At 42.1% G+C, this 27,984-nt stretch overlaps 1 protein-coding gene and 1 pseudogene across 3 annotated transcripts; one reads left to right on the top strand and one right to left on the bottom strand.

Annotated features, from left to right (window-relative positions):
* The first annotated feature begins 149 nt into the window (after positions 1 to 149).
* On the top strand, positions 150 to 26,185 carry EAPP (E2F associated phosphoprotein). Of its 2 annotated transcripts, none has more exons than XM_082617794.1 (7): positions 150 to 276; positions 7,812 to 8,033; positions 11,058 to 11,239; positions 12,350 to 12,445; positions 13,459 to 13,573; positions 20,208 to 20,321; positions 25,612 to 26,185. In XM_082617794.1, the coding sequence occupies exons 2-7, from the start codon at positions 7,960 to 7,962 to the stop codon at positions 25,886 to 25,888; spliced, it is 858 nt and encodes a 285-aa protein (XP_082473920.1). In that variant the 5' UTR covers positions 150 to 276; positions 7,812 to 7,959; the 3' UTR covers positions 25,889 to 26,185. The 2 variants fall into 2 exon arrangements, with proteins under 2 accessions (XP_082473920.1, XP_082473919.1); XM_082617793.1 differs by lacking the exon at positions 150 to 276 and adding an exon at positions 878 to 1,616.
* On the bottom strand, positions 16,937 to 19,348 carry LOC309802334 (peptidyl-prolyl cis-trans isomerase FKBP1A-like; annotated as a pseudogene). Its single transcript has one exon. The product of its transcript is annotated as a peptidyl-prolyl cis-trans isomerase FKBP1A-like (transcript).
* Positions 26,186 to 27,984: the final 1,799 nt, after the last annotated feature.

The following is a 27,984-nucleotide window of genomic DNA, read 5'->3' as shown; positions in this document are numbered from 1 at the left end:
CGAAAGATCATGGATGAGGACTAAAACAACTTCATGTTAAACTGATGACGAAACTCTGATCTTACTATTTAACATTTGATTGACATTGTGTTCCGTGTCATTTTCACTGAAAGGAAGGTGAGACCACACTCGAGCTCCGACCTGCTCCTGAACTGCAGGGCGCCGGGCGCCGCGAGCTCCTGTCTTCCCGGGTCCCCCCTCCAGGTCCCGACTCGTCGCCGCTCGCCCACGCCCTCCCTCCGGAGACACCGGCGCATCTCGGTCGGGAATTAGTAGGTCCGTATCTCCCGCGGGAAAGAACGGGACGCCGAAAAGGTCCCGGCAGGGGCGTGGCGTGTGTAGATGAGGAGGCGCACAGAGGCTGCTGGTCCCACTCCGCCTGGGTCCTATCTAGAGAAACCTGCCCTAAGCTCCCCGAGGCCACACAAGGCAAAGAGAAAGTAACAGACTAGAAAGCCGCCCGAGGGCTAACTGCCCCCAAACATAGCGATTTCCCAATGGGGAAAAGGTTAGACATAGACGGTGCGAAAAGTGAAACCCCTCAATCTAACTTTAAACAAGAACCTAATGTTCATTCTAAGTCGAAGACTCTGAGCAGATCCCTCCTGCGTTCTCCCTGCTGTCCTCAGCCTGCGCGGGACTTCCGGAGAGGGGCGTGGCGTATGCAGATAGGGAGGCGCGCAGAGGCTGCTGGTCTCACACCGGCTGGGCTTCCGCGTCCTGCGTGTGGACAGCCGAGGACTCGCGAGGTTGTTCTCGGGGTGGGCGAAGCCGGAGCGAGGGGCATGCAGGGGCGGAGGGCACGGAGAGGGCGTGAGGGAAGTGAGCGTGCGTGAAGAGGTGGGCGATCGCGAGGGTGAGGGACGAGGGGGAGAACGGTGACTCATACTTACCTGGCAGGGGAGATACCATGATCACGAAGGTGGTTTTCCCAGGGCGAGGCTTATCCATTGCACTCCGGATGTGCTGACCCCTGCGATTTCCCCAAATGTGGGAAACTCGACTGCATAATTTGTGGTAGTGGGGGACTGCGTTCGCGCTTTCCCCTGATGTTTGTGGTTGTTTAATGGTAGACTGTCCGGTTTCCATTAGCGAGCAATCCGTTGTTTCAGTACGCTTCTGTCCTACTTGGTTGGGGTGTTTAGTGTAGTGTTCGCGTGTGGCTGTTAGTACTGTGAGAGGTGTTTCTGTGAGAGTTCTGTGGTGCTAGTCGCCGTACGCCTGTAGAAAGGCTGCTGCAGTGTGGTGGGCCGCGTAGTAAGATAAAATGTGACGGGGTGATTTCTGGTTTGGTTACTGTTATTTCAACCACCTAAATGGTTTTCTGTCGTCGACGCGTTTTCTGTTTACTGCGGTTTCTCGCCAGTAGTTTGAGCCGCCGGAGGGTAGTAAGGAAATCAGCTGAGAAGCAACGGAGCAGGGAAGTGTCCGCTGCTGTAATGCAAATAATACGAGCGAAAGCAGTTTATTACAATAAAGAGTAACGTAAAGAAGAACGGCGTTATATGCCTTGTGAATCCGAGAAATGACGTAATTGTGCTCGTTCCAGAAGAGGAGCATCCGCAGTTCTCGGGAACAGAGTTCGGAGAAGTAGGGGGAGAGCACGGAACTAACAGGTACGGAACACTACATGTGATAGTAGTTGAGTAAGGAGGGTTTACGGTGTAGAGCATTAAACTCGGTATCTCGAAGTAACGTCCGAGGGGCGAACGATCGTGAAACTGCGGCAATGTTGAGAATCACCTCGTTTAAAGGATAGAATGAAAGAAACACGGTGTTTTGTGAGGGCCCCGTGATTATTATCCCTGCTCTAGGCTTGGTTTCAGTCTCCGGTTGGGAAACTGGGGTTGCGCTACCCGACGGCCATGGATGGCCGGAGACCCATACATACAAAAAAATATGTATACGCATCCATCCACATGGGTAAAAGTTACTGATCTCAGGCTTAATTTAAAAACGAAATACAGACTTCCTCAGCAAGTTTTCGCCGTGACTCGAGGTACGAGTGGTCACACCCAGAGCGAAGCTTACTCATTGTTCTGCGGATGTTGACCGTTGTGATTTCCCTAAGTGTGGGGAACGGAACTGCATAATTTATGGCACTGGGGGACTGCCTTTGTGCTCTCCTCTGTGTTTTGTAGCTTCATTTTTTAAAATTTATTTTTCAGTCTCAGTTTATCATGCTGTGTATTATGTCCTCATGACTTATTTATGAGTGGGATTTGTGTCTCTTCACGTGCCCTACCACAGATTTTAGCAACCTCCCACCGTCTCTCCACCCTTGGCAACGACCAATTTGCTCTATGTATCTAACCTATAAAACTGGGTTTATAGATATTTATTATTCTTTTTTCGCTGCGTTTGGGTCTTCACTGTTGCGCGCAAGCCTTCTCTAGTTGTGGGGGGTGGGGGCTTCTCATTGCAGTGGTTTCTCTTGTTGCGGAGCAGGGGCGCTAGAGCGCCCGGGGGCTCAGCAGTTGTGGCTCGCGGGCTCCAGAGCGCAGGATCAGTAGTTGCGGCGCACGGGCTTAGTTGCTCCGTGGCACGTGGGGTCTTCCCCGCCCAGGGCTCGAACCGGGGCTCCGCTTTTTCTATAATGTCACCGGGAATGTGCAAGCCGAGGGTTGGTGAGCTGATCCTGATACTCTTCTATCCAGCAGCAGCGAAACACAGAATTTCACTTATTTTTAAATTTTTTATAAATTCATTTTATTTTTGGCTGCGTCGGGTCTTCGTTGCTGCACCCGGGCTTTCTCTAGTTGCGGCGAGCGGGGGCTTCTCATTGCGGTGGCTTCTCTTGTTGGGCAGCACTGGCTCTAGGCGCGCGGGCTCCGTAGTGGTGGCCCTCGGGCTTGGTTGCTCCGCAGCAGGTGCGCTCTTCCCGGTCCAGTCCTCGAACCCGTGTCCCCTGCATTGGCTGGCGGATTCTAAACCACTGCGCCAGCAGGGAAGACCCTCACTTCTTATTTTTACAGTATTGAATAGCTCTGCGCTTCTCAGCAGTTTTCCTTTCAACAACCCCACCCACCCACCCACCCACCCACCGGAAGAGAAACATCATTTTGACCTGAACTTCCATAGTTTTACTACGGAACATTAAGAATATTGTAAACACTTTCTCCCCCAGTTGGAGCCTCACTGACCTACAGATAGGCTTGACACCCTTCTTTTTTTTTTTTTTTTGTGCGGTACACGGGCCTCTCACTGCCGTGGCCTCTCCCGTTGCGGAGCACAGGCTCCGGACTCGCAGGCCCAAGCCGCTCCGCGGCATGTGGGATCCTCCCGGACCGGGGCACGAACCCGTGTCCCCCTGCATCGGCAGGCGGACTCCCAACCACTGCGCCACCAGGGAAGCCCCGACACACTTTCTTTTTTCTCACAAATTTCCTCTCCTGCCATCCTCCACTCTCACCGCATAAACTCCTAATCCCTCAGTCCCTTGCTTCCCACCGCAGCCAACGTTGACTCCCCAGGCCATTCCCACAGCCTGGGTTGCAGAGCATAAAGCATCATCCGAGGGAAACCCCAGACTGCCCATTGCTGGCTTGTCTCTGCCACTAGGCGTCTTCCCGTCGCACCTTTGCGGCCCTCAGGCAGGAGATGGTTAAGAAGTTTTACGAATGCCACAACTCACCAGGGCTGGCTATTTTTATCAGGGACTAGCAGTGAGCTATGGAATAAACCTTTCAATTGTTATGGACGTACAAAGGAAATCCCTCCCGTATGACCTCGACGGAGTAACATACATTCTTTCCCTTATCTGTACGTTTTGTCAGTGAGAAGACCCTCGGACAGTCATCCACTCATTAATACATGTGTTTAGTAAGCACCCCTCACCTCCCCACACTCACGTGCAGCACACAATTGCTGCTTCCTGTCTACGCCCACCCCGTCAGTGAACCAAAGGGCCAAGGGATGTACTTTCCACTGTACTTCTTTCCCAGAAAAAGGCCACCTCCGTAGAAACACATTAGCTGACGGATGTGTGAAAAATTGCGTAGCTTTTTGCTCTGAACTTGCTATTTTTTTTTAGCATTTACACAGCATCTTCACATTTCCAAAGCACTGTACCAACATTTATTAATCCTCACAACACCCCTGTGAGGTAGGTCAATATGTCTTTTACGGTAGAGAAATAGGCAGACAGATCGAGTGAACCTTGTCATTTCCATTGAGAAATCACTATGTTTAGGGATAGTTAGCCCTCAGGCGGGTTTCTAGTTTGTCACTTTCTCTTCGGCTTGTGTGGCCTTGAGGAACCTAGGGCAGGTTTCCTTGACCTCCAGGTTTCTCTAGATGTACGCCACGTCCTCTGTGGTGGATGTGGGACCTTCTAATTCCCAGCGGAGACACGTCGCCGTCGGTGGGTGAGCGGCGAAGAGTCGGGACCTGCAGGGGCGATGGGGACGGCTGGAGTTCGGGGCGCCTGGTGCCAGGCATTTGAGGGTGTGAGTCGGGGCTCGGGTCTGGTCTCACCTTCTGGTTTTGGTTTCGCAGCCCGACTGAACTCATCCCCACTGGGCATGGTTATTATGAGGACCTTTCCCTCCTCCCCACCCCCATTAAGCAGTTACATAGTAAGATTTCCCCAATCAACTTAAAAGCGATCGTTTTGTTCGTGGCGTCCTCTTGAGTTAGCGTCTCATCAACTACTTCAATACATGAACTGCTTCAAAACACACAACAACTAAACCTGGTGAAAACTAAAGGGAAAAAAAGTCAAGATTTTAACACTGAATTAAACAGGGCAAAGTATTACTACAAACTTCTTCCACTTTGTAAATTGTGCAGTGCTGGAGTTTAGTATATAATACCAGCAAACACAAAAGTTTTTTGTTTTATTTTGGCCGTGCGGTGTGGCTTATGGTATCTCAGTTCCCCGACCAGGGACTGAACGCTGGGTCAGGCAGTGAAAGCCTGACTCCACTAGGCCACCAGGGAACTCCCCAACAAAGTATTTTAAAACACTTGAAACATTTAAAACACTTAAAATTTGTTAAAAATATAGTCGATTATGTTTAATAGTCAATTCACGAGTTCTGAAATAGTCCATTTAATCCATTGAACTCTCATTTTGTTTTTAGACAGTGAGACAAACACACTTTTGTTTATTTTTTTGTGCCGTGCCAGGCATCTTGCAGGATCTTAGCTCCCTGACCAGAGATTGAACCTGGGCCCCCTGCAGTGGAAGCGCGGAGTCCTGACAACCGAACCACCAGGGAATTCCAAACACAATTTTTTTTTTTTTTTTCGCCGTACGCGGGCCTCTCACTGTTGGGGCCTCTCCCGTTGCGGAGCACAGGCTCCGGATGCACAGGCTCAGCGGCCATGGCTCACGGGCCCAGCCGCTCCGCGGCATGTGGGAACTTCCTGGACCAGGGCACGAACCCGTGTCCCCTGCATCGCAGGTGGACTATCAACCACTGCGCCACCAGGGAAGTCCCCAAACACAATTTTTAAGACTAAACTGAGACCTTTTATATCCCAGCTATTCTGCCCATTGAGAAGTGTATCTACCCCTCTCCTGGAATCTGGACTTAGTGACTAGGCTGACCAACAGCATGAGGCCAAAGTAATGTTCAGGGGATTCTGAGGTTAGGTCAGCAGAAGGCTTGCAGCTTCCTTCTGGGCCTCTGAGAACCCTGTGTGGGAGACTTGAGCTGTGAGTGAGAAGGCTGACAACTCTGGGGCTGCCATGTTGTGAGGAAGCTGCTGGTTTACAAACTGACTCCCCTCCCTCACTAAGGAGAGAGTAAAGAAAGAGGCAGGCCACTCTAAATTGGTAGATGGCAAGGGAACTTTAAGAGGCAAGGGAACTTACTAGGATTGTCTTGGGCGCTGAAAGATTAGAAGATCTCTATCCCTGCCAGCCAATTCTTTTTTTTTTTTAAAGGTCTCTTTTTTAAAAAAAATTTATTTTGGTTGTGCTGGGTCTTAGTTGCAGTAGGTGGGCTCCTTAGTTGCGGCTCGCTGGCTCCTTAGTTGCGGCATGCATGTGGGATCAAGTTCCCTGACCACGGATCGAACCTGGGCCCCCTGCATTGGGAGCACAGAGTCTTATGCACTGTGCCACCAGGGAAGTCCCCCAGCCAATTCTTAAAAGTTTATACAGAAGCCTTAACTGGGTTGTCAGGTATACTGTCCAGATGGTCTCAACAACACCCTACTCCCTCAAGGCTTCATCATTCGGACAGCTCCCACTGTCTGAACAGGGGAGGAACAGGAGGGGAACAGGAGGCAGAGTGTACATTGCAAGGATAGGGGAGCAGGTGAGGAAACTTGATTGCCTGAGTCCAGCTCAAAGATCAACCAGTGGTCACAGCCCACCAATCATCTCCTTCAACAGAAGCCCAAGGCTTTGTGGAGAACGATGCATGGAAAAGAGACATGCTCAGGTTTTAGTCCCAAACCGAGACCCTAGACATTGGGGATCAGGGTAATGCCTTTCAAAATTGCAGATTTGGATAAAAATAGATGAGTGTTTTTGTTTTAAAGCTCTTAAGTTTTGGGGTGATGTTTTTGTGCAGCAATAGAGAAATGGAAGAGGGAGACAGAAGTAAGCAAACAAGTAACATGAAGTTGAAGGGGGAAAAGTGGATTTAGGGTTAGAGAAGATGGGATGGAGAGAAGAGGGTGGGGTTGAGGGCTTACAGTTTTTGACAAGGGGCTCAGGGAAAGCCTCTCTGTTTCAGTTTGCTACATACTCGTGCTTTTCTTTGCTTGCTCATCATTAGCATATGTAACCCCCAAACAGCCACCAAAAATGGCAGGCTCAGCCCCTGAGTTTACTTGTTCTGTTACCAGTTGTAGGATTACAGCCAACTCCTTAGAATCTCTAACTCTTTTTTTTTTAAATAAATTCATTTATTTATTTGTTTATATTTTTGGCTGCATTGGGTCTTTGTTGCTGCGCGGGCTTTCTCTAGTTGCAGCGAGCGGGTGCTACTCTTCATTGCAGTGCGCGGGCTTCTCATTGCGGTGACTTATCTTTTTGCTGAGCGCGGGCTTCAGTATTTGTGACATGTAGGCTCAGTAGTTGTGGCTCGCAGACTCTAGAGTTCAGGCTAAATAGTTGTGGTCCACAGGCTAAGTTCTCCGCGGCATGTGGGATCCTCCCGGACCAGGGCTCGAACCTGTGTCCCCTGCATTGGCAGGCGGATTCTTAACCTCTGCACCACCAGGGAAGTCCCAGAATCTCTAATTCTTAATTTTAAGTTTATGGGAGTAAATAAGTAATGACTCAACTTTTGTGGATCAGAATGAATATGGATATAAAGGCACATCCTTGAGGAGGGCCACAATTCTCAGAAAAGGAAAAATGGGTTCCCCAACAGGTGTCTCCTTCACATCACTGTGACTCATGGGAGAGTACTGTACCTCGAAAAAGAGTTTGGTGGAACAGTAGTTGAAAATCAGGGAAGGGAGTTCCCTGGCGGTCCAGTGGTTAGGACTCTGCGCTTTCACTGCTATGGGCCTGGGTTCGATCCCTGGTCAGGGAACTAAGATTCCACAAGCCAAAGGGCATGGCGAAAACTATATATATATATATATCTATATATATATATATATATCTATATATATATATATATATATACACACACACACACACACATATATATATATGTATATATATATATACGCATACATATATATACAAAACTTACTGATCTCCACGCCACCTCCCCCTCCTCCTCCCCCTCCTCCTCCCCGCCACCTCCGCCGCCACCTCCCCCTCCTCCTCCCCGCCACCTCCCCCTCCGCCACCTCCTCCCCGCCCCTTCTCGCGGCCCCGCCCCCGCTTCCTCCTCCAGCCCCTCGCTTGGAAGATCTGCGCAGGCGCGCAGTGAGGGCGCGGACGTGCGGGCGGAAGTGGTGCTGGAGCGCTTTAGGAAAGGGACTTGCGGAGAAAGGAGGTACACTGCCGACGCCTGTGGACGGTATCGGAGGGGGCAGGCCGCCATGAACCGCCTCCAAGATGACTATGACCCCTACGCAGTTGAAGAGCCTAGTGACGAGGAGCCGGCTTTGAGCAGGTAGGCCCCTACCCCGCTCCGGTCCCCGAGGCTTCAGGCCGAGGCCAGGCCTCAGCCTCCCCCTCTCGCTGCGCTTGCCGGACCCGTGCGGATCCTCTGTCCAGCGGTTCGGGCCCCTGTCGCGCCCCGCTGTCGTCTGTGGGACGCCGAGGGGGGTTTGGTGAGGTCGTGTAGCCACGGGGGAGGCGGGACCGACACTGGCGCGGGGAAGGGGCACATTCTGGAATTAGGCGTAAGATTCAAAAGCCGTGAAATCGAATCCTGCTTCTGCAGCTACTAGCACTGTGACCGAAGGCAAGTCCTTTATCGTCGGTTTCTCATCTATAAAAAGGAAGTATAATAAGTATATCACGAGTATGTTGTGAGGCACACGGGACTTACTGTGAAGTGACCATCAAGAAGACTAAACAATAAACAGAAATAAGGGGGTATTAAACTTTTTTTTTCTTTTGCGCACCTATTGTATGCTTGCTGTGGGCTACAAAGGTCAGTCATAAGATTTTTGTCTTTTGACAGGTTTAACGGTAAAGTAGGGGACATAAGATATATATATCTCGGAAGATATATGTTTCGGAAGTAAACGTGTATCTCAGAAGACCACTGTAGAAGAAGATGACCTGGGATAGTCACAGATGAAGTTCTATGGGAATTTCCAGAAGGGAGGGATTAATCCTATCTGGAGGAAAATTGCAGTTATGTTGACAAGAGATTTACAGGAAAATTTAGCCATTTTTTAAGCTGTCAGCAGATCCTGTTCATAAACTTTAAAACATTCTGTACAACTAAGCTTTCAGTGGAACTGTCCTTTCAGTCACAGTGTTTCCTTATATTATCCTGAGGAGGGATTATAGGCATGGGAGATAACACTGCTCTGAAGGTTTCTGTTGTGGCAAGTGAGGATGGATTCCAAGATTCCCTTATGAAGAATTTCAATTAATGGGTCCAGTTTGTGAAAGTAGGCCTCAAATAGTAATTCAGTTTGATTGGATTCAGTGTTTCCTGAACTTGAGCCATTCTGCCATTACTATCCCCGTATTCACCCCTCTTATTATTTATTTAATCTTTTTCTTTAAGTTAATTTACATTTTTGTAGTTAAATGTCTTTTTTTTGGCCTCGCGGTTTGCAGGATCTTAGTTCCCCGACCAGGGATCGAACCTGGGCCCCCAGCAGTGGAAGCATGGAGTCCTAACTACTGGACCACCAGGGAATTCCCATGTAGTTAAATGTCTTTAAAGAGGCTTTATATTCCTGTGACAGTTGCCACTGGTAAGGTAACGGTAAAAATAAATACTTTGAAAACAAAACAGTGTTAATTAGGCAGTATTGCCCGCTCAAGGCTCTGAATCGAATGCTCATTTTAAAAAGGGAGATTGTGTTAGGTGTTTAAGAGGTGGCTCTCAGGATTTGATTTTACCATACCTAGAAGCGAATCTTTTATAGCGTAGTACTGTTGTATGGAAGCTGGCAGAACACATGAGTCTTCCGAGTTGGAGACCTGACAGCAGAGCATACAGCATAAGCATCATGTTTGTGTTGGTTGCTCTTCCCAACTCCTGTAGGGGTTACATGGAGAGGCCCAGATGGGTGCTACACATTCATTGGGTTGGTACCATGGCTGAGGACCACTTGAGCTTGGAGAATCCACCTCTTTTACAGCAGGCAGTAAATACGCCACTAGATGCCAGTACCCCTCCTCCCACCTCCCAGTTGTGATAATCAAAAATATCTCTAGCTATGCCAAATGTTCCCTGGGGGGCAAAATTGCCCCCCAGTTGAAGAGTACTGGGGTAGTTCAAGGGTAATAGTGAGAGGTAAGGCTGAAAAGATAGGTTGAAACCAGATTGTGGAAGGTTCTTTTGAATGCTGTACTTAGAGTTTTGGTCATGGATGATTTTCTTTTGGATTTGGGTAGTGATGTGATGAGAGTTCTTTAGGAATAACATTCTGGCAGCAGAGTTAAGGGTGGAATGAAGCAGAAGAGTTTTGAGACCTGGAGATCCTTAGGCCACGGTGGTACAGGCAGAGTTAAGAGCACCTGAGCGAATATAGTGGTAATGGAGAAAGGGAGCATGCTGGTCAGGATGAGGAATGTCAGATGGGGAATTTTGGAAGTAGAATCTGGATAAGTCCTCTATCATTAGCAAAATTGATTGGTGTGAATTGTATTTTTCTCATTTACCTTCTGCTTGAAGCTCACAAACATTGTTGTAGAAGAGAAAAATAGAGAAGCAAAACCCAGGAATAGTCTGTAACCGTTCATCAGATCATGAATAATTGAACATTATGTGTGTACTATTGATTATAGTAGAAAAGTCTTAGGCATTTCATCTTGATAACATTTCATTCCTTCTGATATCTTGTTCAATTCTGTCATACTGCTATTGATGGGGAAACCCAGGCACAAAAGGCCAAGGAAATTGGCAGAAATTGCTCAGGAGAATTTGGAATAGAATTTAGCCCTCTCTCTCTTTTTAGTTCTCTGTAGCACTATGCCTTTTAAACTGTAATATTTACTTACTGTCTGTTACATTTTGTGTGGATGTATTAGCTATCTATTTGTTACATATATTAAGTTTTATTTTAAGTATCCAGAGTTTAAAACAAACTCCCAGTTCTGTGAGGTAAATTTTTCATTGCTGATGGAATTATGAATTGGTGCAGTACTCTTGGAAAGTAATGTGATAATTCTAGAAGTCAGAAAGATGTTTGCATCTAATTTTAGACATTTAACCTAACGAAATCAACAGAAACAATTATATATACAGAGATATTCATTGTAGTGTTTAATAGCGAAGAGGAATAACTGTACAGCATCTGCAAGAGGAAATGTTATGCAAACATTAAAAAATATATTTGGAAATATGCAGAAATGGTTGAACTATCAAGTGAGAAGAGCTGTATGTAATAGCTGAATCAAATGCAACCTTGTAAGACTTAAATTTGTTGGGCAGTGAGATGATAGGCATTTGAAGTTATTTTAATTCTTTAATATTTATATTCTTTATGATTTAAATGTGTTCTAGTTCTGAAGATGAGGTGGATGTGCTTTTACATGGAACTCCCGAGCAAAAACGAAAACTTATCAGAGAATGTCTTACTGGAGAATGTGAATCCTCTAGTGAAGATGAATTTGAAAAAGAAATGGAAGCTGAATTAAATTCCACCATAAAAACAATGGAGGACAAGTTATCCCCTCTAGAAACAGGTAAACTTTTAGTTAGATTTTCATATAGATATTTTTCTAAGTTCCATAATGGCAGGGACCCTTATTTGTGCTCTGTTATGCCCCCAGCACTTTCAGTAGGTGCTCAATAAATACTTATTGAATGAATGAATAAATGTGCTTGGCAACCTGAGCGTAGTTTTCTTTCATTGCTAGTGAAGAAGTTTCCTGTGTTGCTGGAAAGAGACTGTTTAGCATTGTTTACTTGTATGATTTCCTTTTGTAATTTTTACCTCAGGATAAAAGAAAAAAAGACACACTAGCTTATAGAAGTATATTTAAGGTTATATAGCATTGATATATATATACAAGGTTATATAGCATTGATTGAATGATGTGTCACCACAAATTCCTGTCTCATTTTAGTAAGTAATGAAACATACTTCATTGTGATACTTGGTTTCTATGTAAAATATATCTGACTCGAAAACTTGTTTGTGAAGGTAGGACTCCTCAGAAAACATGGAAATTGGTTTCCATGTTGTTATGCTATATATTAACTGTTAAGAATTGAAAGCATATGTAATAATGATAAAAGCAAAAGCAGATGCTAATTAAGAGGAAGAATTAGGGATGCAGGCATATGATGGCATAAGTATAGGTGATGTCATGGCACTAGGCACAGCTGAGGAGAGGAGGAATGTGTCCTTGACTCATTCTGCCTGACTCTTTGTAGAGCTCTTATCCTCTTTCTTCGAAAGTTCCTTAAAACAAGATGTTTATTCCCTGTTCTCCACAGTATACTGCATGGCTGAAAGGTAGAGATATATATGCCAGCAATGTGAAAATATGGCTATTTTATTTAATTAGATGTGCTTTTATCATTATTTATATATGCTTTCAGTCTCTTTGTGGGAAGGGAGAGAGAATAATTTTCTCATGATTTGGAACAGTTATTCAAGGAGGGGAAGTTCTCTGTAATTGCATAGGGCACAGAAATCCAGTAAGTCATTGACGTGAAAGTATTTGTCCATCCAAATGAAATTGGGAGTGAGTTGATATCACTTTGAAGTGATGGAAGAATATATGGAGTTTTTTTCCTTGCCAATCCAGTATGGTTCCGTTTTTAAACTTCCCTTATGGTTTGACTAGGGTCTTCCTCAGGAAATGGGAAAGTTGGAACAGCTCCGACAAAGTACTATGACGATATATATTTTGATTCTGATTCTGAGGATGAAGACAAAGCAGGTAAGTAACATGTTTACCAGGTTTAGCAGTTATATTTTATGAAGGAAGGTTTACCTAGCAATTATTTGATATTAAGTTTTCCCTTTGAATTTCATCTTTTAAGAAACTGCAGGTAGTTGATGTGAAAACAAAAGCAGGATTGCGCATAAGAACAGATGGGAACGCGCCTGAGGACAGGGACTGAGGGTGGTGCTGCAGAGCCATGTCGGGGGAGAGGAAGAGTGTGTCCTGACTCAGTACCTCTTTCCTCAGGGCTCTTGGCCCCCTCTTCCTTCAGGTTCTTTAGCACAGCAACATTTGCTTTCACAACTGAAGATAGTTTCTAGATTTTACTCTCTTGCAGAATTTTCCCTAACTTGTTGCTTTTTTTTAAATCAACCTCTCTGTTCTTTGGAATTGATTTTGTATAAATTTGAGCAAAGTTGAACACAATGACAAGAGCTAAAACTAACTTAATTATATCAGTAATTATGATGGAATACACAAATAACAAATTTATATGGTAAACAATTTTATATTTTTATATGATGTTACATTAACATTGACCTGCCCAAGTAGGTCTAGTGTATGTGGATGACCATAGTTTTTTTTTTCATTCATTTTTCTGATTTCAATAGCATTTTATGTATGAGAACTTATGGAGAATTTAAGACATCAAAAATAGTTTCTAGGTACTCCCCTGGTGGTCCAGTGGTTGGGACTCTGCACTTCCACTGCCAGGGCCCAGGTTTGATCCCTGGTCAGGGAACTAAGATCCCACAAGCCATGCAGCATGGCCAAAGAAAAAAAGTTTCTATTCTTGACTTACTTTGAGTGGCCTTTTTGAGACTCTGACGTCTCATTATTTGAACTCAGTTCTGAACTTTATTTGGAGGAATAGTTTAAAATATTTTTTAGAAAAATATAACTAGAAAAAATATGTACCTTAGGAAACAGGTTTCTTCATTTTGTATAAAAGAGGTGTGGATTTTAGACATGATACTTAGCCATATCGTTAACATTTTCAAAACCAGCACAGGTGACCAAGAAAAAGAAGAAACAACACAGAATTCCAACAAACGATGAATTACTATATGATCCTGAAAAAGATGACAGAGATCAGGCCTGGGTTGATGCACAGAGAAGAGGGTAAGAACTTAAATTTAAAATTTGAATCTTTAGGAAAAATGATTAAAAGATGATTTTCGCTGTATTCACATCTTGAGTGTATGTGTATATGTTTATACAGACATGCATAAAGTTTGCAAAAAAACTGCTGAATAGTTTATTTTAAAAATGAAAAGCAAATTTCAGTCAGACCATTGGTTTTTTATTTATTTTAAAAAATATTTATTTACTTATAATTGAAGTTTAGGTGATTTACAGTGTTGTGCTAATTTCTGCTGTACAGCATAGTGACTCAGTTATACACATACATACATTCTTTAGGCCATTGGTTTTTTAAAAACTGTTGTTGCATTCAGACTGCTATAGCTAGTCAGTCTCTCCCTTTAAGAAACAAAACTGACTTTTTTCAAATAAACAATTTAAAATTACTTGGAGATTAAGAGTTTATGTGGGGAATTCCCTGACGGTCCAGTGGTTAGGACTCCGTGCTTCCGTTGCAGGTGGCACGGGTTCAATTCCTGGTTGGGGAACTAAGATCCTGCATGCCGTGGTACTGCCCAAAAAAAAGAGTTTATGTGGATAAACAGTGGATGTTATGTTTTCTACTTGAATGCTTGAATTGTTGTTTTTAACTATTTACAAATTTGATTTTTTTTAATTAAAAAAATTTTTTATAGATCTTTATTAGAGTATAATTGCTTTACAATGTTGTGTTAGGTTCTGCTATATAACAAAGTGAATCAGCTATATGTATACACATATCCCCATATCCCCTCCCTCTTACATCTCCCTCCCACCCTCCCTATCCCACCCCTCTAGGTGGACACAAAGCACCGAGCTGATCTCCCTGTGCTATGCAGCAGCTTCCCACTAGCTATTTTACATTTGGTAATGTATATATGTCGGTGATACTCTCACTTTGCCCCAGCTTCCTCCCGCCATGTCCTCAAGTTCATTCTCTATGTCTACGTCTTTATTCCTGCCCTGCCACTAGGTTCATCAGTACCTTTTTTTAAAAAAAAAAATTTATTTATGGCTGCGTTGGTTCTTCGTTGCTGCATGCAGGCTTCCTCTAGTTGCGGCGAGCAGGGGCTACTCTTCGTTGTGGTGCACAGGCTTCTCATTGCAGTGGCTTCTCTTGTTGCTGAGCACGGGCTCTAGGTGCATGGGCTTCAGTAGTTGTGGCATGTGGGCTCAGTAATTGTGGCTTGCGGGCTCTAGAGCACAGGCTCAGTAGTTGTGGTGCATGGGCTTAGCTGCTCTGCGGCATGTGGGATCTTCCCAGACCAGGGCTCGAACCCATGTCCCGTGCATTGGCAGGCAGATTCTTAACCACTGTGCCACCAGGGAAGTCCCCCTTTTTTTTTTAGATTCCATATGCACTAGCATACGGTATACAAGTTTGATTTTTTAAAGTTGAGGTAAAATTCACATGACATAATATTAACCATTTTAAAGAAAACAATTTAGTGGTATTTCGTGTATTCACAATGTTGTGCAACCACTACCTATATTTATTTCAAACCATTTTCATCATCCTAAGAGGAAACTCCATACTCATTTTCAAATTTGATTTGATAAAGGCTGATTTATCATAAAAGTGAAAGCTGGGCAACTTGCCACTATTTTTCCCTAACCTAGCTGTGCTTCAGAATCACCTGGTGAGAAGGAAATGCAAACCTTTGAGTCCTACTCTAGGAGGTGGGGCCCAGGAATCTGTACTTGTCAAGCCCAGAGGGCTTGTGATGTTATGTGGGTCATTGTGCACCACCCTTTAGCTTCCACCCTCCCACTTTGTCCTTTTTTCCTCTCCTAGTTTCACCCGTGCACCACTTCCTCCAACTGCCCCTTGCATTTATGTGATGAATATTTTTCACACTCACAGTGTGAAATGAACGTTTTAAGTGCTCTGAGTGCAATTGAAATAATTAAGGAGCTTATGGTCTAGCTCCTTATTCTGGTAATAGAATTTGTCATGGAAGTAAGATGGAATGTATTTTCATTCTTATATAATCTTGAGAAGAAATAACATCTTATTGACTTATTCACATTCCTGTGTCAAGCAGTAGTTGCCTTTTAAGACCACAGAAACCAGCTTCAAATAATGAATTCACTACATTTTAAGCACCACAAGGACAGTGATCATACCTGTCTTGTTCAATGCTGTATGCCAAGCATCTTGCACACTGCTATATGGGCACTTAGCACCTATTGAATGAATGATTAAGTTATTTTCTTGGGATTTGGGTTTTGAAACTTGCTAAGCATTGGAGGTATTTAACCACAATTATGAAATATATACCACATGGTCTCAATATTTTTCCCCACAAATATTTAAAGAGTTTAGGAAGTAATGCCAAATGATTTGCATTTTGCTGTTCAATTTTTAGGTGTTTTTCATAAGCCCCTTTTAAGAATATATACTTTTATACTTTAGTGTCTTCATAAGCAGATTCATGCTTTATTCTTTCAATCAGCAAATATCTGTTGAGAATATACTATATGCCAGACACTGTTCTAGACTCTTGAAATATAACAGGGAACAAAACACACCAAAATCCTTAGGCACTTAGAGCTTACAACCCTTGCTTTTTTTTTTTTAATAACTTTTATTGAAATATAGTTGATTTACAATGTTGTGGGGTTTTTTTGTTTTTTTGGCTGCATTGGGTCTTTCTGGTGTGCAGGGGCTTCTCAGTGTGGTGGCTTCTCTTGTTGCGGAGCACGGGCTCTAGGCACCGGCTTCAGTAGTTGTGGCATGTGGGTTCAGTAGTGATGGCTCGCGGGCTGTAGAGCACAGGCTCAGTAGTTGTGGCTCATGGGCTTAGTTGCTCCGCGGCATGTGGGATCTTGCCCGGCCAGTGCTCGAACACGTGTCCCCTGCTTTGGCAGGCGGATTCTTAACCACTGCACCACCAGGGGAGTCCACAATCCTTGCTTTTTAAATGTAGCTTTATTGTGGGTTTTTTTTTTTAATTAGTAGACTATTTTTTAGAATAGCTTTTTTTTTTGAGAAAAGCCAGCATAAGGCACTTTCATTGCAATAATAAAACTTGAAACTCATATGTAGTGCTGGGGGTAGCGGTAGGGGTGTGGGAGTAGGCAGCAATTTCTCTCACCAGATCACTACACAGGACAGCAAAGTGGTGAGAGGGGGTGAAGGAGAAGCCAGCAAACTCTGAGATCAACACAGGGAGCTGAGCATCAAAAAACAGGAGATGCTGAAGCTATGATGACCAGCTTCATTTTCTTAAGACAACACTCAGGGATTTGTCATGATGGCTGGGCTTTCATGGGTGTTAAGTGTCTACAAACAGCACCTTCAATTTAACTTTCAATTGAAATTCTTAAAATTTAGGAAGTGGAGCTTCGATAGCTATGAGATTACAAAAGTCCTAAATATCCATTAGAAAAACCAGAGGATGGGAAAAAAAAAAAAAAATCCAGGCCATGAATAAGGCTTCAGAGGTCCCTGGCTGGCCCAGGGATAGACACCTATAGTGTCCAACATCTCAGTGAAAACGATCTGTTTTCAAAAGGCAGAGGGTTAAGGGGAGGGTGGAGGTGGGACAGTGGAGGCAAAGGCCTTCCCCTTCCCACTTTAGTTTTGGGTAGGGCTTTTAATTCAGCCCGAGGACGTCGCTTAACTTGGAGAATAATTCGGCCCTCAAAAGCACCTCAAATCTGCTATGGCTTTGCAGTTGCAACAGCAAGAATGTTTAATATATAATAGATAAAACTTTCATCCAAAAAAAATAAAATAAAATATAGATTCTTGCCCCCCCCCCCAACAATTCCTATTCTAAAGTTAACCCATGACTTGTGCTGTTAATACTTGAATAATATGTAGCTGGAAACCTAGATCCAAAGGACTGAAACCCAGCATTCACCCCCAAATGAAAACAAACTAAAATGGGTAACTTGAGGTTTATGGCATATAGTTCAGGTCAACACATACAAGGAGAAAGGGGAAGAGCAAAGCCGGTGACAACACATTCAGTCAGGGAAGATATTTATACAGAGTGTAGTGGAACATAGGGAAAGCTCCATACGGATTCGCTGTGCTCATCTGGAGGCACCAGATCCTTCCATGGCACATCCAAGAATGGGGAGCTCAGGGAGGAGGCCATTCCTGACATTCCAGTTTTAGAAGCTCCATGTCAAAGATGATAGTGGCATTAGGTGGGATGATGCCTGGGTGCCCAGTGGCACCGTAGGCATAGTCTGGGGAGATAGCTTGGCTCTCTGACCCACGCTCATCTGGGCAACCCCTTCTTCCCAGCCTCGGATCACTTCCTGCTTGCCCAGCACAAACTTAAAGGGCTTGTTTCTGTCCCAGGAGGAGTCCAGCTTCTTTCCATCTTCAGGCATCCCCGTGTAGCGCACCACGCAGGTCTGGCCGCGCTTTGGGAAGGTGCGCCCCTCTCTGGGGGAGATGGTCTCTGCCTGCACTCCCATGGCGGTGGTGGTGGCAGTGGACGCCAGGCGGGCAGGCAGTGCGACAGGCGGTGTGGACCGACAGTGGATCTGGCGGCAGTTCCGCGGCTGTGCCAGAATAGTTTTAGGTGCACAGAAAAATTGAGCCGATGATGCAGAGAATTGCTATGGTACTCCCCACACCCCCCGCAACAACAGCAACGCATGAGTCTCCCCTGTTGTTAACGCCGTGTGCTAATATGGTATATTCGTCACAGTTAATGATGCATTATTGTTAACTGAAGTTCATACTTGATTCAGATTTCCTTAGGTTTTTTTTCTCTTTTTTTAAAATATCCTGTTTTACCTTTGGGTAGCAATTGTATTTAAAGCACAGTCATCTCTGTCACATTATTGATCCTGCACCATCCCAGTGAAGCCCAGTGGGCTTCAAATGACCCCCTTTATTTATTTATTTCTCAGCCACGTGGCTTGCGGGATCTTAGTTCCCTGACCAGGGATTGAACCTGCGCCCTCGGCAATTCAAGTGTGGAGTCCTAACCACTGGACCTCCAGGGAATTCCCCCAGATTTCCTTAGTTTTTACCTAATACCCATTTCTGTTTCAAGAGCCCTTCCAGGATACCATGTTACATTTAGTTGTTACGTCTCCTTAGGCTTTTCTTGGCTGTGACAGTTTCTCAGACTTTCCTTGGTTTTGATGACCTTAACAGTTTTGAGGAGCACTGGTCAGGTATATTGTGGGAGGCTCCTCTATTGGAATTTTTTTTTTTCAGCAGCAGAACTCAAGTTTATTAAAACAGCTATGACAAGTATAACAAAATCTACATCTGCCTGTGCTAGGCCAGTGTACTTCTGTACAAACAACAAGATAACACTAGATAATGACAGTTAACACTTTGAAAGCATAGTATACAAAACAACATATCTTCATCAAAAAAAAAAAACCCTTCATAAAAGTGGGGAAAAAAATTCTCCCCGCGCCCCCCAAAGGAGGTCTTCACAGGCTGGCCAGCTCCATCCCTACTCTGAGGTATCAAAGGAGTTCCAAGTGCAAACTGAAGGGATGAACAAGCAACTCCCCCACTCCCACATCTGTTAAACGCACAATCCAGCCGATCTTGTGGCAGAGTGCCTTTTCATGGAATGATTCAACAATCATAGATAAAAAAATATGGAATGCTGGGCTTCCCTGGTGGCGCAGTGGTTGAGAGTCCGCCTGCCGATGCAGGGGACATGGGTTCGTGCCCCGGTCCGGGAAGATCCCACATGCCGCGGAGCAGCTGGGCCTGTGAGCCATGGCCTGTGGGCCTGCGCGTCCGGAGCCTGTGCTCCGCAATGGGAGGGGCCACAGCAGTGATAGGCCCACGTACCGCAAAAAAAAAAAAAAAAAAAATATGGAATGCTTTGCGAATTTGCGTGTCATCCTTGCGCAGGGGCCATGCTAATCTCCTCTGTATCGTTCTAATTTTAGTATATGTGCTGCTGAAGCAAGCACTGGAATTTATCTAATGTTTTTCTCATGATTAGACTGGAATTAGAGGTTTTGGGGAGGAAGACCACAGAGGTAAAGTGCGGTTATCATCACTTTGTATCAAGGGCACATACTATCAGCGTGATTTATGACTGTTAATGTTGATCTTGTTCACTGTAGTGAAGTAGTATTTGTCAGGTTTCTCTACTGTAAAGTTACTCTTTCCACCCCTTTCTGTACCATACTCTTTGGAAGGATGTCACTATGTTTAGCCTAGACTTAAGGAGTCTGGAGTTATGCTCCTCCTCCTTGAGGGGAGAGTATCTTCATAAATTATTTGTAATTGTTATGTATGGGAGATGTGTCTATTCTCCCCTATTTATTTATTTATTAAGTCATTTATGTCAGCATGGACTCATGGGTATTTATTTATATTTTGGTTATAATTCAATACTACTTTATTTTGATGCTCTAATTGTTTTGGCTTCAGTCATTGGGAACTCTTTCAGTTGGCTCCTGTGCCCCTTTAACATTCCTGTCTCATCGTGGGTTTTTTGTTTTTTCTTTCTGAGCACTTCCTTACTTTCTGGCCCTACAGGATGTTCCAGGTCCATCTTGTATGCCCCATTTCCTGGAATCAACCATTTCTCTAAGGGGTACTGGTTTCTTTTATTGGGAGAGTGGCATTTGAAAGCAAGATCTGGCTTTAATGTGTTCCCCTCTTCACCTTCTTTTTCTGTTCTAGCTACCATGGTTTTGGAATACAGCGGCCACGTCAACAACAACAGCCTTTTCCAAATAGTGATGCTGTCTTGAATTGCCCTGCCTGCATGACCACACTGTGTCTTGATTGCCAAAGGTAACGGATAAAGGGTAACAACACACACACACACACACACACACACACACACACACACACACACACACACACACACACACACACACACACACGAAAAAAACCACTTGGTAGTCCTTGTTTAAATCAGAAATAGACTTTTGAGGTACTTAGGAATTATGATAAAATTCTGTCCTCATATATCCCTGGTGCTGCATGACTAATCTTTATACAAATAATTTTTGTTACACGTAGTCTGTTATAAATAGGTTTTCTAATAAAGTACTTGCCAGTGCTGACAAGCCTTCAGTAAAACTGCATATATGTTGTGGAATGACAAAATCTCTCAAATACACTCATTTTTTTTTCTGTTGTGATAAAATACATGTAACATAAAATTTACTATTTTAACTGTCTTAAAAATTTTGCTATAAAGAATACTTCATTTGAATATTCAATTTATTGTCAACTAGACCATTTAAAATTTAAAAAAAATTAATTAAAAAAATTAGTTTTTAATTTTTAAAAAAATTTAAAATTAATTTTTATTTATTTATTTATTTGGTTGTGTGGGGTCTTAGTTGCGGGAGGCGGGCTCCTTACTTGTGACTCTCAGGCTCCTTAGTTGCGGCATGTGAACTCTTAGTTGCAGCATGCATGTGGGACCTAGTTCCCTGAGCAGGGATCAAACCCGGGCCCCCTGAATTGGGAGCATGGAGTCTTAACCACGTCGCCACCAGGGAAGTTCCTATTTTTAATTTTAAATAAAGCTGTTTTCCCAGCTTTATTGAGATGTAATTGACATACAACATAGTATAAGCTTTAGGTATACAGCGTAATGATTAGATATTCAAATATATTGCAGAATGTTTACCACAATAAGGTTAGTTAACACAGCTATCACCTCACATAGTTACCTTTTTTTGTGTGTGTGTTGTGAGAACTTTTAAGATTTTCTCTCAGCAGTTTTCAAGTATGCAGTACAGTATTGTTAACTGTAGTCATCATGCTGTACCTTACACCTGCAGAACTTATTCATTATAAATACCTTTTGACCACCTTCATCCGTCTGCCCTTCCCCACCAACCACCAGTTACTTTGTTTCTATGAGTTCAGTTTTTTTTTTAGATTCCACATATAAGTGAGATCATATACTATTTGTCTTTCTCTGTCTGACTTTTTTTACTTAGCATAATGCCTTCAAAGTTCATCCATGTTCTTACAAGTGGCAGGATTTTTTCTTTTTTTATGGCTGAATAATATTCCATTGTATATACATACCATATTTTCTCTATTCATTCATCTGTCGATGGACATGTAGGTTGTTTCCATGTCTTGGCTATTGTAAGTAAGGCTGCAGTAGGTTTCTGGGAGGAAGACCACAGAAATAAAGTGCCATTTTCATCACATTATGTCATGGGCACAAACTGTCAACATGATTTATGACTATTAGTGTTGACCTTGATCACCTGGCTGAGGTGGGGGCCCAGATATCTCTTTGAGATAGTGATTTCGTTTCCTTTGTATACATAGCCAGAAGTGGGATTGCTGGATCATATGATAGTTCTATTTTTAACTTTTTGAGGCTCCTCCATACTGTTCTCCATAGTGGCTGTACCAATTTACATTCCCACCAGTAGTGCACAAGGGTTCACTTTTGTTATTTCTTGTCTCTTTGATAATACCTTTTCTAACAGATATGAGGTGATACCTTATTGTAGTTCGGATATGTAGTTACCTGATGATTTGTGATATTGAGTACCTTTTCGTGTGCCTGTTGGCCATTTGTATATCTTTTTTGGAAAAATGTCTATTCAAGTCCTTTGCCCATTTTTTAATTGGATTTTGTTTGTTTGTTGCTACTGAGTTGTATGAGTTTCTTATATATTTTGGATATTAACCCCTTATCAGATATATGATTTGCAAATATTTTTTACCATTCCATAGGTTGCCTTTTTATTTTGTTGATTGTTTCTTTGCTTTGAAGAAGCTTTTTAGTTTGATGTAGTCCCACGTGTTTATTTTTGCTTTTGTTTCTTGTGCTTTAGGTGTCAGCTCCAAAACATCATTTCCAAGACCAATGTCAAGGAGCTTTTCCCCTATGTTTTCTTCTATGAGTTTTATAATTTCAGATCTTACATTTTAGTCTTTAATCTGTTTCAAGTTAATTTTTGTCAGTGGTGTAAGTTAAGGGTCCAGTTTCAGTTTTTTGCGTATGAATATCCAGTTTTCCCAATACCATTTATTGAAGAGACTGTCTTTTCCCCATTGAATATTCTTGACTCTCTTGTCAAATATTAGTTTATGGTGTATGCGTGGGTTTATTTCTGGGCTCTTGATTCTGTTCTGCTGATCAATGAGTCTGTTTTTATGCCAATCCCATACTGTTTTGATTACTAGCTTTGTAGAATAGTTAGAAATCAGGACGTGTAATTCCTCCAGCTTTCTTCTTTCTCAAGATTGCTTTGGCTATTTGGGGTCTTTTGTGGTTCCATAACAAATTTTAGGATTTTTTTTCTATTTCTGTGAAAAATGCCATTGGAATTTTGATAGGGATGACATTGAATCTATAAATGGCTTTGGGTACCATGGACGTTGTAGCAATATTAATTATTCCAATCTATGAAAACAGGATATCTTTACACTTATTTGTTTTCTTCAGTTTCTTTCATCAGTGTTTCATAGTTTTCAGATCTTTCACTTCCTTGGTTAAATTTATTCCTAAGTATTTTATTATTTTTGATGCTGTTGTGAATGAGATTGTTTTCTTAATTTCTCAGTTTCTTAGTGAAAATGCAACAGATTTTTGTTTATTGCTTTTGTGTCCTGAATCTTTACTGAATTTGTTTATTTAACATTTTTTTGGTGGAGTCTTTAGAGTTTTATATATATAAGATTGTGTCATCTGCAGAGACAATTTTACTTCTTCCTTTTCTATTTGGACACCTTTTCCTTCTTCCTTTCTCCCTCCCTCCCTCCCTTCCTTCCTTCCTTTCTTTCTTTTTTTTTTTTTTTTTGCCTGATTGCTTTGGCTAAGATTTCCAGAAATACGTTGACTAGGAGTGCTGAGAATGGGCACTCTTATCTTGTTCCCTATTTTAACCATTTTAAGTGTACAATTCAGTGACATGAACTACAGTCACAATTGTACAGCCATCATGACTATCCATTTCCAGAACTTTTTCGTCACGCCAGACAGAAACTCTGTACCCATTAGACAATAATTCCCTATTCTCCACCCCTACTCACCCCAGCCTCTGGTAATCTCTATTCTACTTTCCTTTTTGGATTGTTCATTGCTAGTGTATAGAAACACAACAGATTTCCATGTGTTCATTTTGTATTCTGCAACTTTGCTGCATTAGTTTATTAGCTCTAATAGTTTTTTTTTTTTTTTTTTTTTTTCGGTACGCGGGCCTCTCACTGTTGTGGCCTCTCCTGTGCGGAGCACAGGCTCCAGACGCGCAGGCTCTGGACGCGCAGGCTCAGTGGTCATGGCTCACGGGCCCAGCCGCTCCGTGGCATGTGGGATCCTCCCGGACTGGGGCACAAACCCGTGTCCCCTGCATCGGCAGGCGGACTCTCAACCACTGCACCACCAGGGAAACCCCATAGTTTTTTTGTGTAATCTTCAGAGTTTTCTACATATTATATCATGTCCTCTGTGAACAAAGTAAATTTTACTTCTTCCTTTCCAAATTGGATGCCTTTTATTTCTTTTTCTTATGTAATTGCTCTGATTAGAACTTCCAGTACTTTGTTGAATAGAAGTGGTGGAAGCAGGCGTTTTTGTCTTGTTCCTTGTCTTACAGTAAAAGTTTTCAGTCTTTCATCATTAAGTATGATGTTAGCTATGAATTTTTCATATGTGGTCTTTATTATATTGAGGAGGTTTCCTTCTAAGTTTATTGGGTGTTTTTATCACGAAAGAGTGTTGAATTTTTCAGATTTTCTTTATTCATCAGTTGAGATGATCATGTGTTTTTTTCCCTTATATTCTATTAATCCAAATATACTTTTGCCCTTCTCCTCTCTTTTTCTTTTCTTTTTTTTCTTTTCTCTTTTTCTGGTAGCCTTATAAATGTCTGGCTTAGTCGATGTTCTGAATCAGGTTAACTGAAATTAAATGATGATGTTAGGTGGTGGATTTGTTCTAGTCACTAATGGGAAGCCAGATGTAATTTACTCTTATTAGCTAGCTTGAGGTTTCTGAGCATCTGCAACAATTAATTTTTGTACTCTCCATATGAGCTCTTAAGCTTTTTGTATATAAATTGACACCTAGAATATGAAATAAAGAAAAAATAAAATATCTTTGTACTTAAGTTGCTTCTCTTTTAAATAACATGTTACCATGTTACAGGGTTCCTATACCCAAACAAAGTTTCTTCATGATCTAACAGTAGAAATTGGGCTTGGTAAAAATTGTGTCCCATATTAAGACAGGATTCCAGTACGGTGGAGTATAAATGAAATTTTTATGGTTTCATCTTGAGAAACACCAGCCTGGTAGTGGTGGTGGTGGAAGAGGAGATGATCAGCATTCAGAACTAATGAAGGCATAACTTGACTTCACTGTTTTTAACCAGATAGATATTTCTGTTGCATGAGGTTTAAGGGGGAAAAAAAGGAAAATAACTTACTAAGTCAAGAAAGAAGTAGGAAAATATTAAGTGTATGAGGAGAACAAAGAAAGCATTATCTATTCTTTAGACTGTTGGAGTACTATTTTTTAGACTGTTGGAGTAAAGCCAAGAGTGGACATTATAAATCAGATGCTCTTTAAGCTTCTAAAACTGTAGCTTTTACTAAAATAGTGACCAGAATGGCACTACCTAGTAATGAGAGGAGGGCAGAGTCTCAGGTCACAACAGGAAAAAGACACAAAGATTTTTTAAACATTACCTCTCAGGTTTCCAATAGCTTTTCTTGTCTAAGGTGGAAGAGCAAATCAAAAAAATTTTTTCTGAGATAAAAGTTACTTACAGGGCTTCCCTGGTGGTGCTGTGGTTGAGAGTCCCGCAACAGTGAGAGGCCCGCGTACTGCAAAAAAAAAAAAAAAAAAAAAAAAAAAAAAAAAAAAAAAAGTTACTTATAGAGCAGTAGAAAAGAGGATATATTCATTAGTATCTGTTAACAAGTCTCTTCCTGTTCTTAAAATGACTCTTAAAGACTCTTTAATTTCCCGTTTTGTTCTCATGTTTTTACTTTGGTTGGTATTTCAGTAAGTTTTTGGTATTCTCACATTTTATCTAAATGTGTAACTATTAAAATAGAATGTAAATCCAAATTCTCCCTTTCATTTTCCTCTTAGGCATGAATCATACAAAACTCAGTATAGAGCAATGTTTGTAATGAATTGTTCTATCAACAAAGAAGAGATTCTAAGATACAAAACCCCAGAGAACAGGAAGAAAAGGCGAGGCCATAAGAAGATGAGGTCTAATCAAGAAGATGCTGCGGAGCAAGCAGAGACAGATGTGGAAGAAATCTATCACCCAGTCATGTGCACTGAATGTTCCACCGAAGTGGCGGTCTATGACAAGGATGAAGTCTTTCATTTTTTCAACGTTTTAGCAAGCCATTCCTAAATAGCTAAGTTGGCATTTAGTTGCCCAGTATAAAAGGCAAATATGGACAGTTATATTCCTCCTGCCTACTCATCTCAAGTGACATTCTGAGTGGTTATTTGAGGAAGCAGTGTTTTATCTTTATCTTTTTGAAAAAAAATGGTTATCTACCTTCATCCCTCCCCTTCCTTTAAAAAAAATTTTTTCCCCAGCTCTAATGGGACTTGTTATTCATTCTCTTTTTGATAGATATTTGGAAACTGGGGCTTTTTATTTATTAAAGCTCTTTAGAATTAAAATGTTCTGGAGTTATAGGTACCTTCTGTTTCAGAGTGTTATTTTTTATTTTGGATATACCCTTGGTGTGCGTAATCTAGAAACTGTTTCCTCACTTCTGTCTATATATTTTTTTCTTTTTTTAAATTGGGGTATAGATGCTTTACAACGTTGTGTTTCTGTTGTACAACTAAGTGAACCAGCTGTATGTATACATATATCCCCTCCCTCTTGGACCTCCCTCCCACCCTTTCTGTCTATATTGTTTTTGCTAAGAAGTATCTTTATTTCCTTCTAACCCATAGGATGGAGTGAACAGTATTTAATAACTGTTACAATTACATGAAGTTAGTATTGGGGTGCCTTGAGTAATTAACATAGGTCTTTCCTTAAAAGGGTGGTACTTAATCAGTATTCTAAACTTAATGAACTAACACAGTAAAGTTGGAAGGAAGAGCAAACTCACCCTCCAGCCTTAGACTTAAAAATTTTGTTGCTGTCGCTTGTGCTACCATTTATTCCGGAATTTCTCTTGCCAGCAATGAAGGTATGTTGGTTTTTGCTCTTAATTTTAGAAGAATCATTAGTGGCAGCTTGGAGGAAATTGCATTGTAGGCATCTGTACATTGTAGCTTTTTAAAAGAATATGATTGGACTGTTTCCAAAAACATTAGGAAACTCATGGTCCTCTTGTTATTTTAATAGAGATGTGATAGAGTGGAAAGAAATCAGGAAATAGGTTTTAATTCAGGCTCAGCAATGCTAATCTTTGGAAGGTCTGTTCCTTTGAGTCCCAGTTTTCCACTTATAAAATGAAAAGGTTGGAGGAGAGCAGTGATTCCCCACAGAGGTCAGGGCTCAACAGAGCTTGACGGGGACCTCTGCATACTCCCTCAGAGAATGATACACCTCCTTCTATTTTACGCTTTCTAAAAGCTACACATAAGGTGAACTGGAACCAGTGATGGTGTGGTGTTGGTAAGAATTAGATGGAGGTAAAAAAATGATAATTTGCTTTCAGGAAATTTCCAATGTCTTAATAGCATACTTGATAATTTTTATAATATGCTGATATCTGTCCAGTTGGAAGCAATATATATACTTTTAAACGTTTCAACATGTTGCCAGATGATAACGTTACAGAATAACACTATGTCTGTTTATTTTTTTTATTTTTAATTTTTACTTTTTTGTGGTACGCGGGCCTTTCACTGTTGTGGCCTCTCCCGTTGTGGAGCACAGGCTCCGGACGTACAGACTCAGCGGCCATGGCTCATGGGCCCAGCCGCTCCACGGCATGTGGGATCTTCCCGGACCGGGGCACGAACCCACGTCCCCTGCATCGGCAGGTGGACTCTCAACCACTGCACCACCAGGGAAGCCCAGGAGCAATTGCTTTTTAATAAAAAGGCAAATGCCCACTTTAATCATAATTCTGAATTGCTTTTTTTGTGTTAACACCTATGTTTTTACAAAGCACAATAAACTAGGCTAGGTATTTTTAATTTTTAATGGTTAACAAGGTTTGAGACATATATAACTGATATCTATATATGATATAAATTATAGTTATAACTAGCAGATGATTAAAATTCACACCTTTACATAAAATACTTGTAACTCTATTTATTCATGATAAATTTATATCTAACCAAAAAAGATATTACCTGGCATTATAGTAGGGCTAACTAAGTACCTGAGAAGCACTTGCTATATTATTGATTTAATACAAAGTGATTGTTTAAACAGACACATGCACACATAGGCATTCACATAGCTTTCCTCCACGCCTTAAATAGAAGTGCTGATCTCTCAATTTCACTGTATTTCTGTTTCAGCAG

The sequence above is a fragment of the Mesoplodon mirus genome, assembly GCF_964341445.2.
Source record: "Mesoplodon mirus genome assembly, chromosome: 4".
Taxonomy (NCBI): domain Eukaryota; kingdom Metazoa; phylum Chordata; class Mammalia; order Artiodactyla; family Ziphiidae; genus Mesoplodon; species Mesoplodon mirus.
This window is presented reverse-complemented; position numbering and strand designations above follow the sequence as displayed.

Coding starts and splice junctions, on each gene's coding strand:
- EAPP (XM_082617794.1), top strand. CDS start 7,960: ATGAACCGCCTCCAAGATGACTATGACCCCTACGCAGTTGAAGAGCCT. Junction 12,446..13,458: donor TGAGGATGAAGACAAAGCAG/GTAAGTAACATG, acceptor TTTCAAAACCAG/CACAGGTGACCAAGAAAAAG. Junction 20,322..25,611: donor CTGTGTCTTGATTGCCAAAG/GTAACGGATAAA, acceptor TTTTCCTCTTAG/GCATGAATCATACAAAACTC.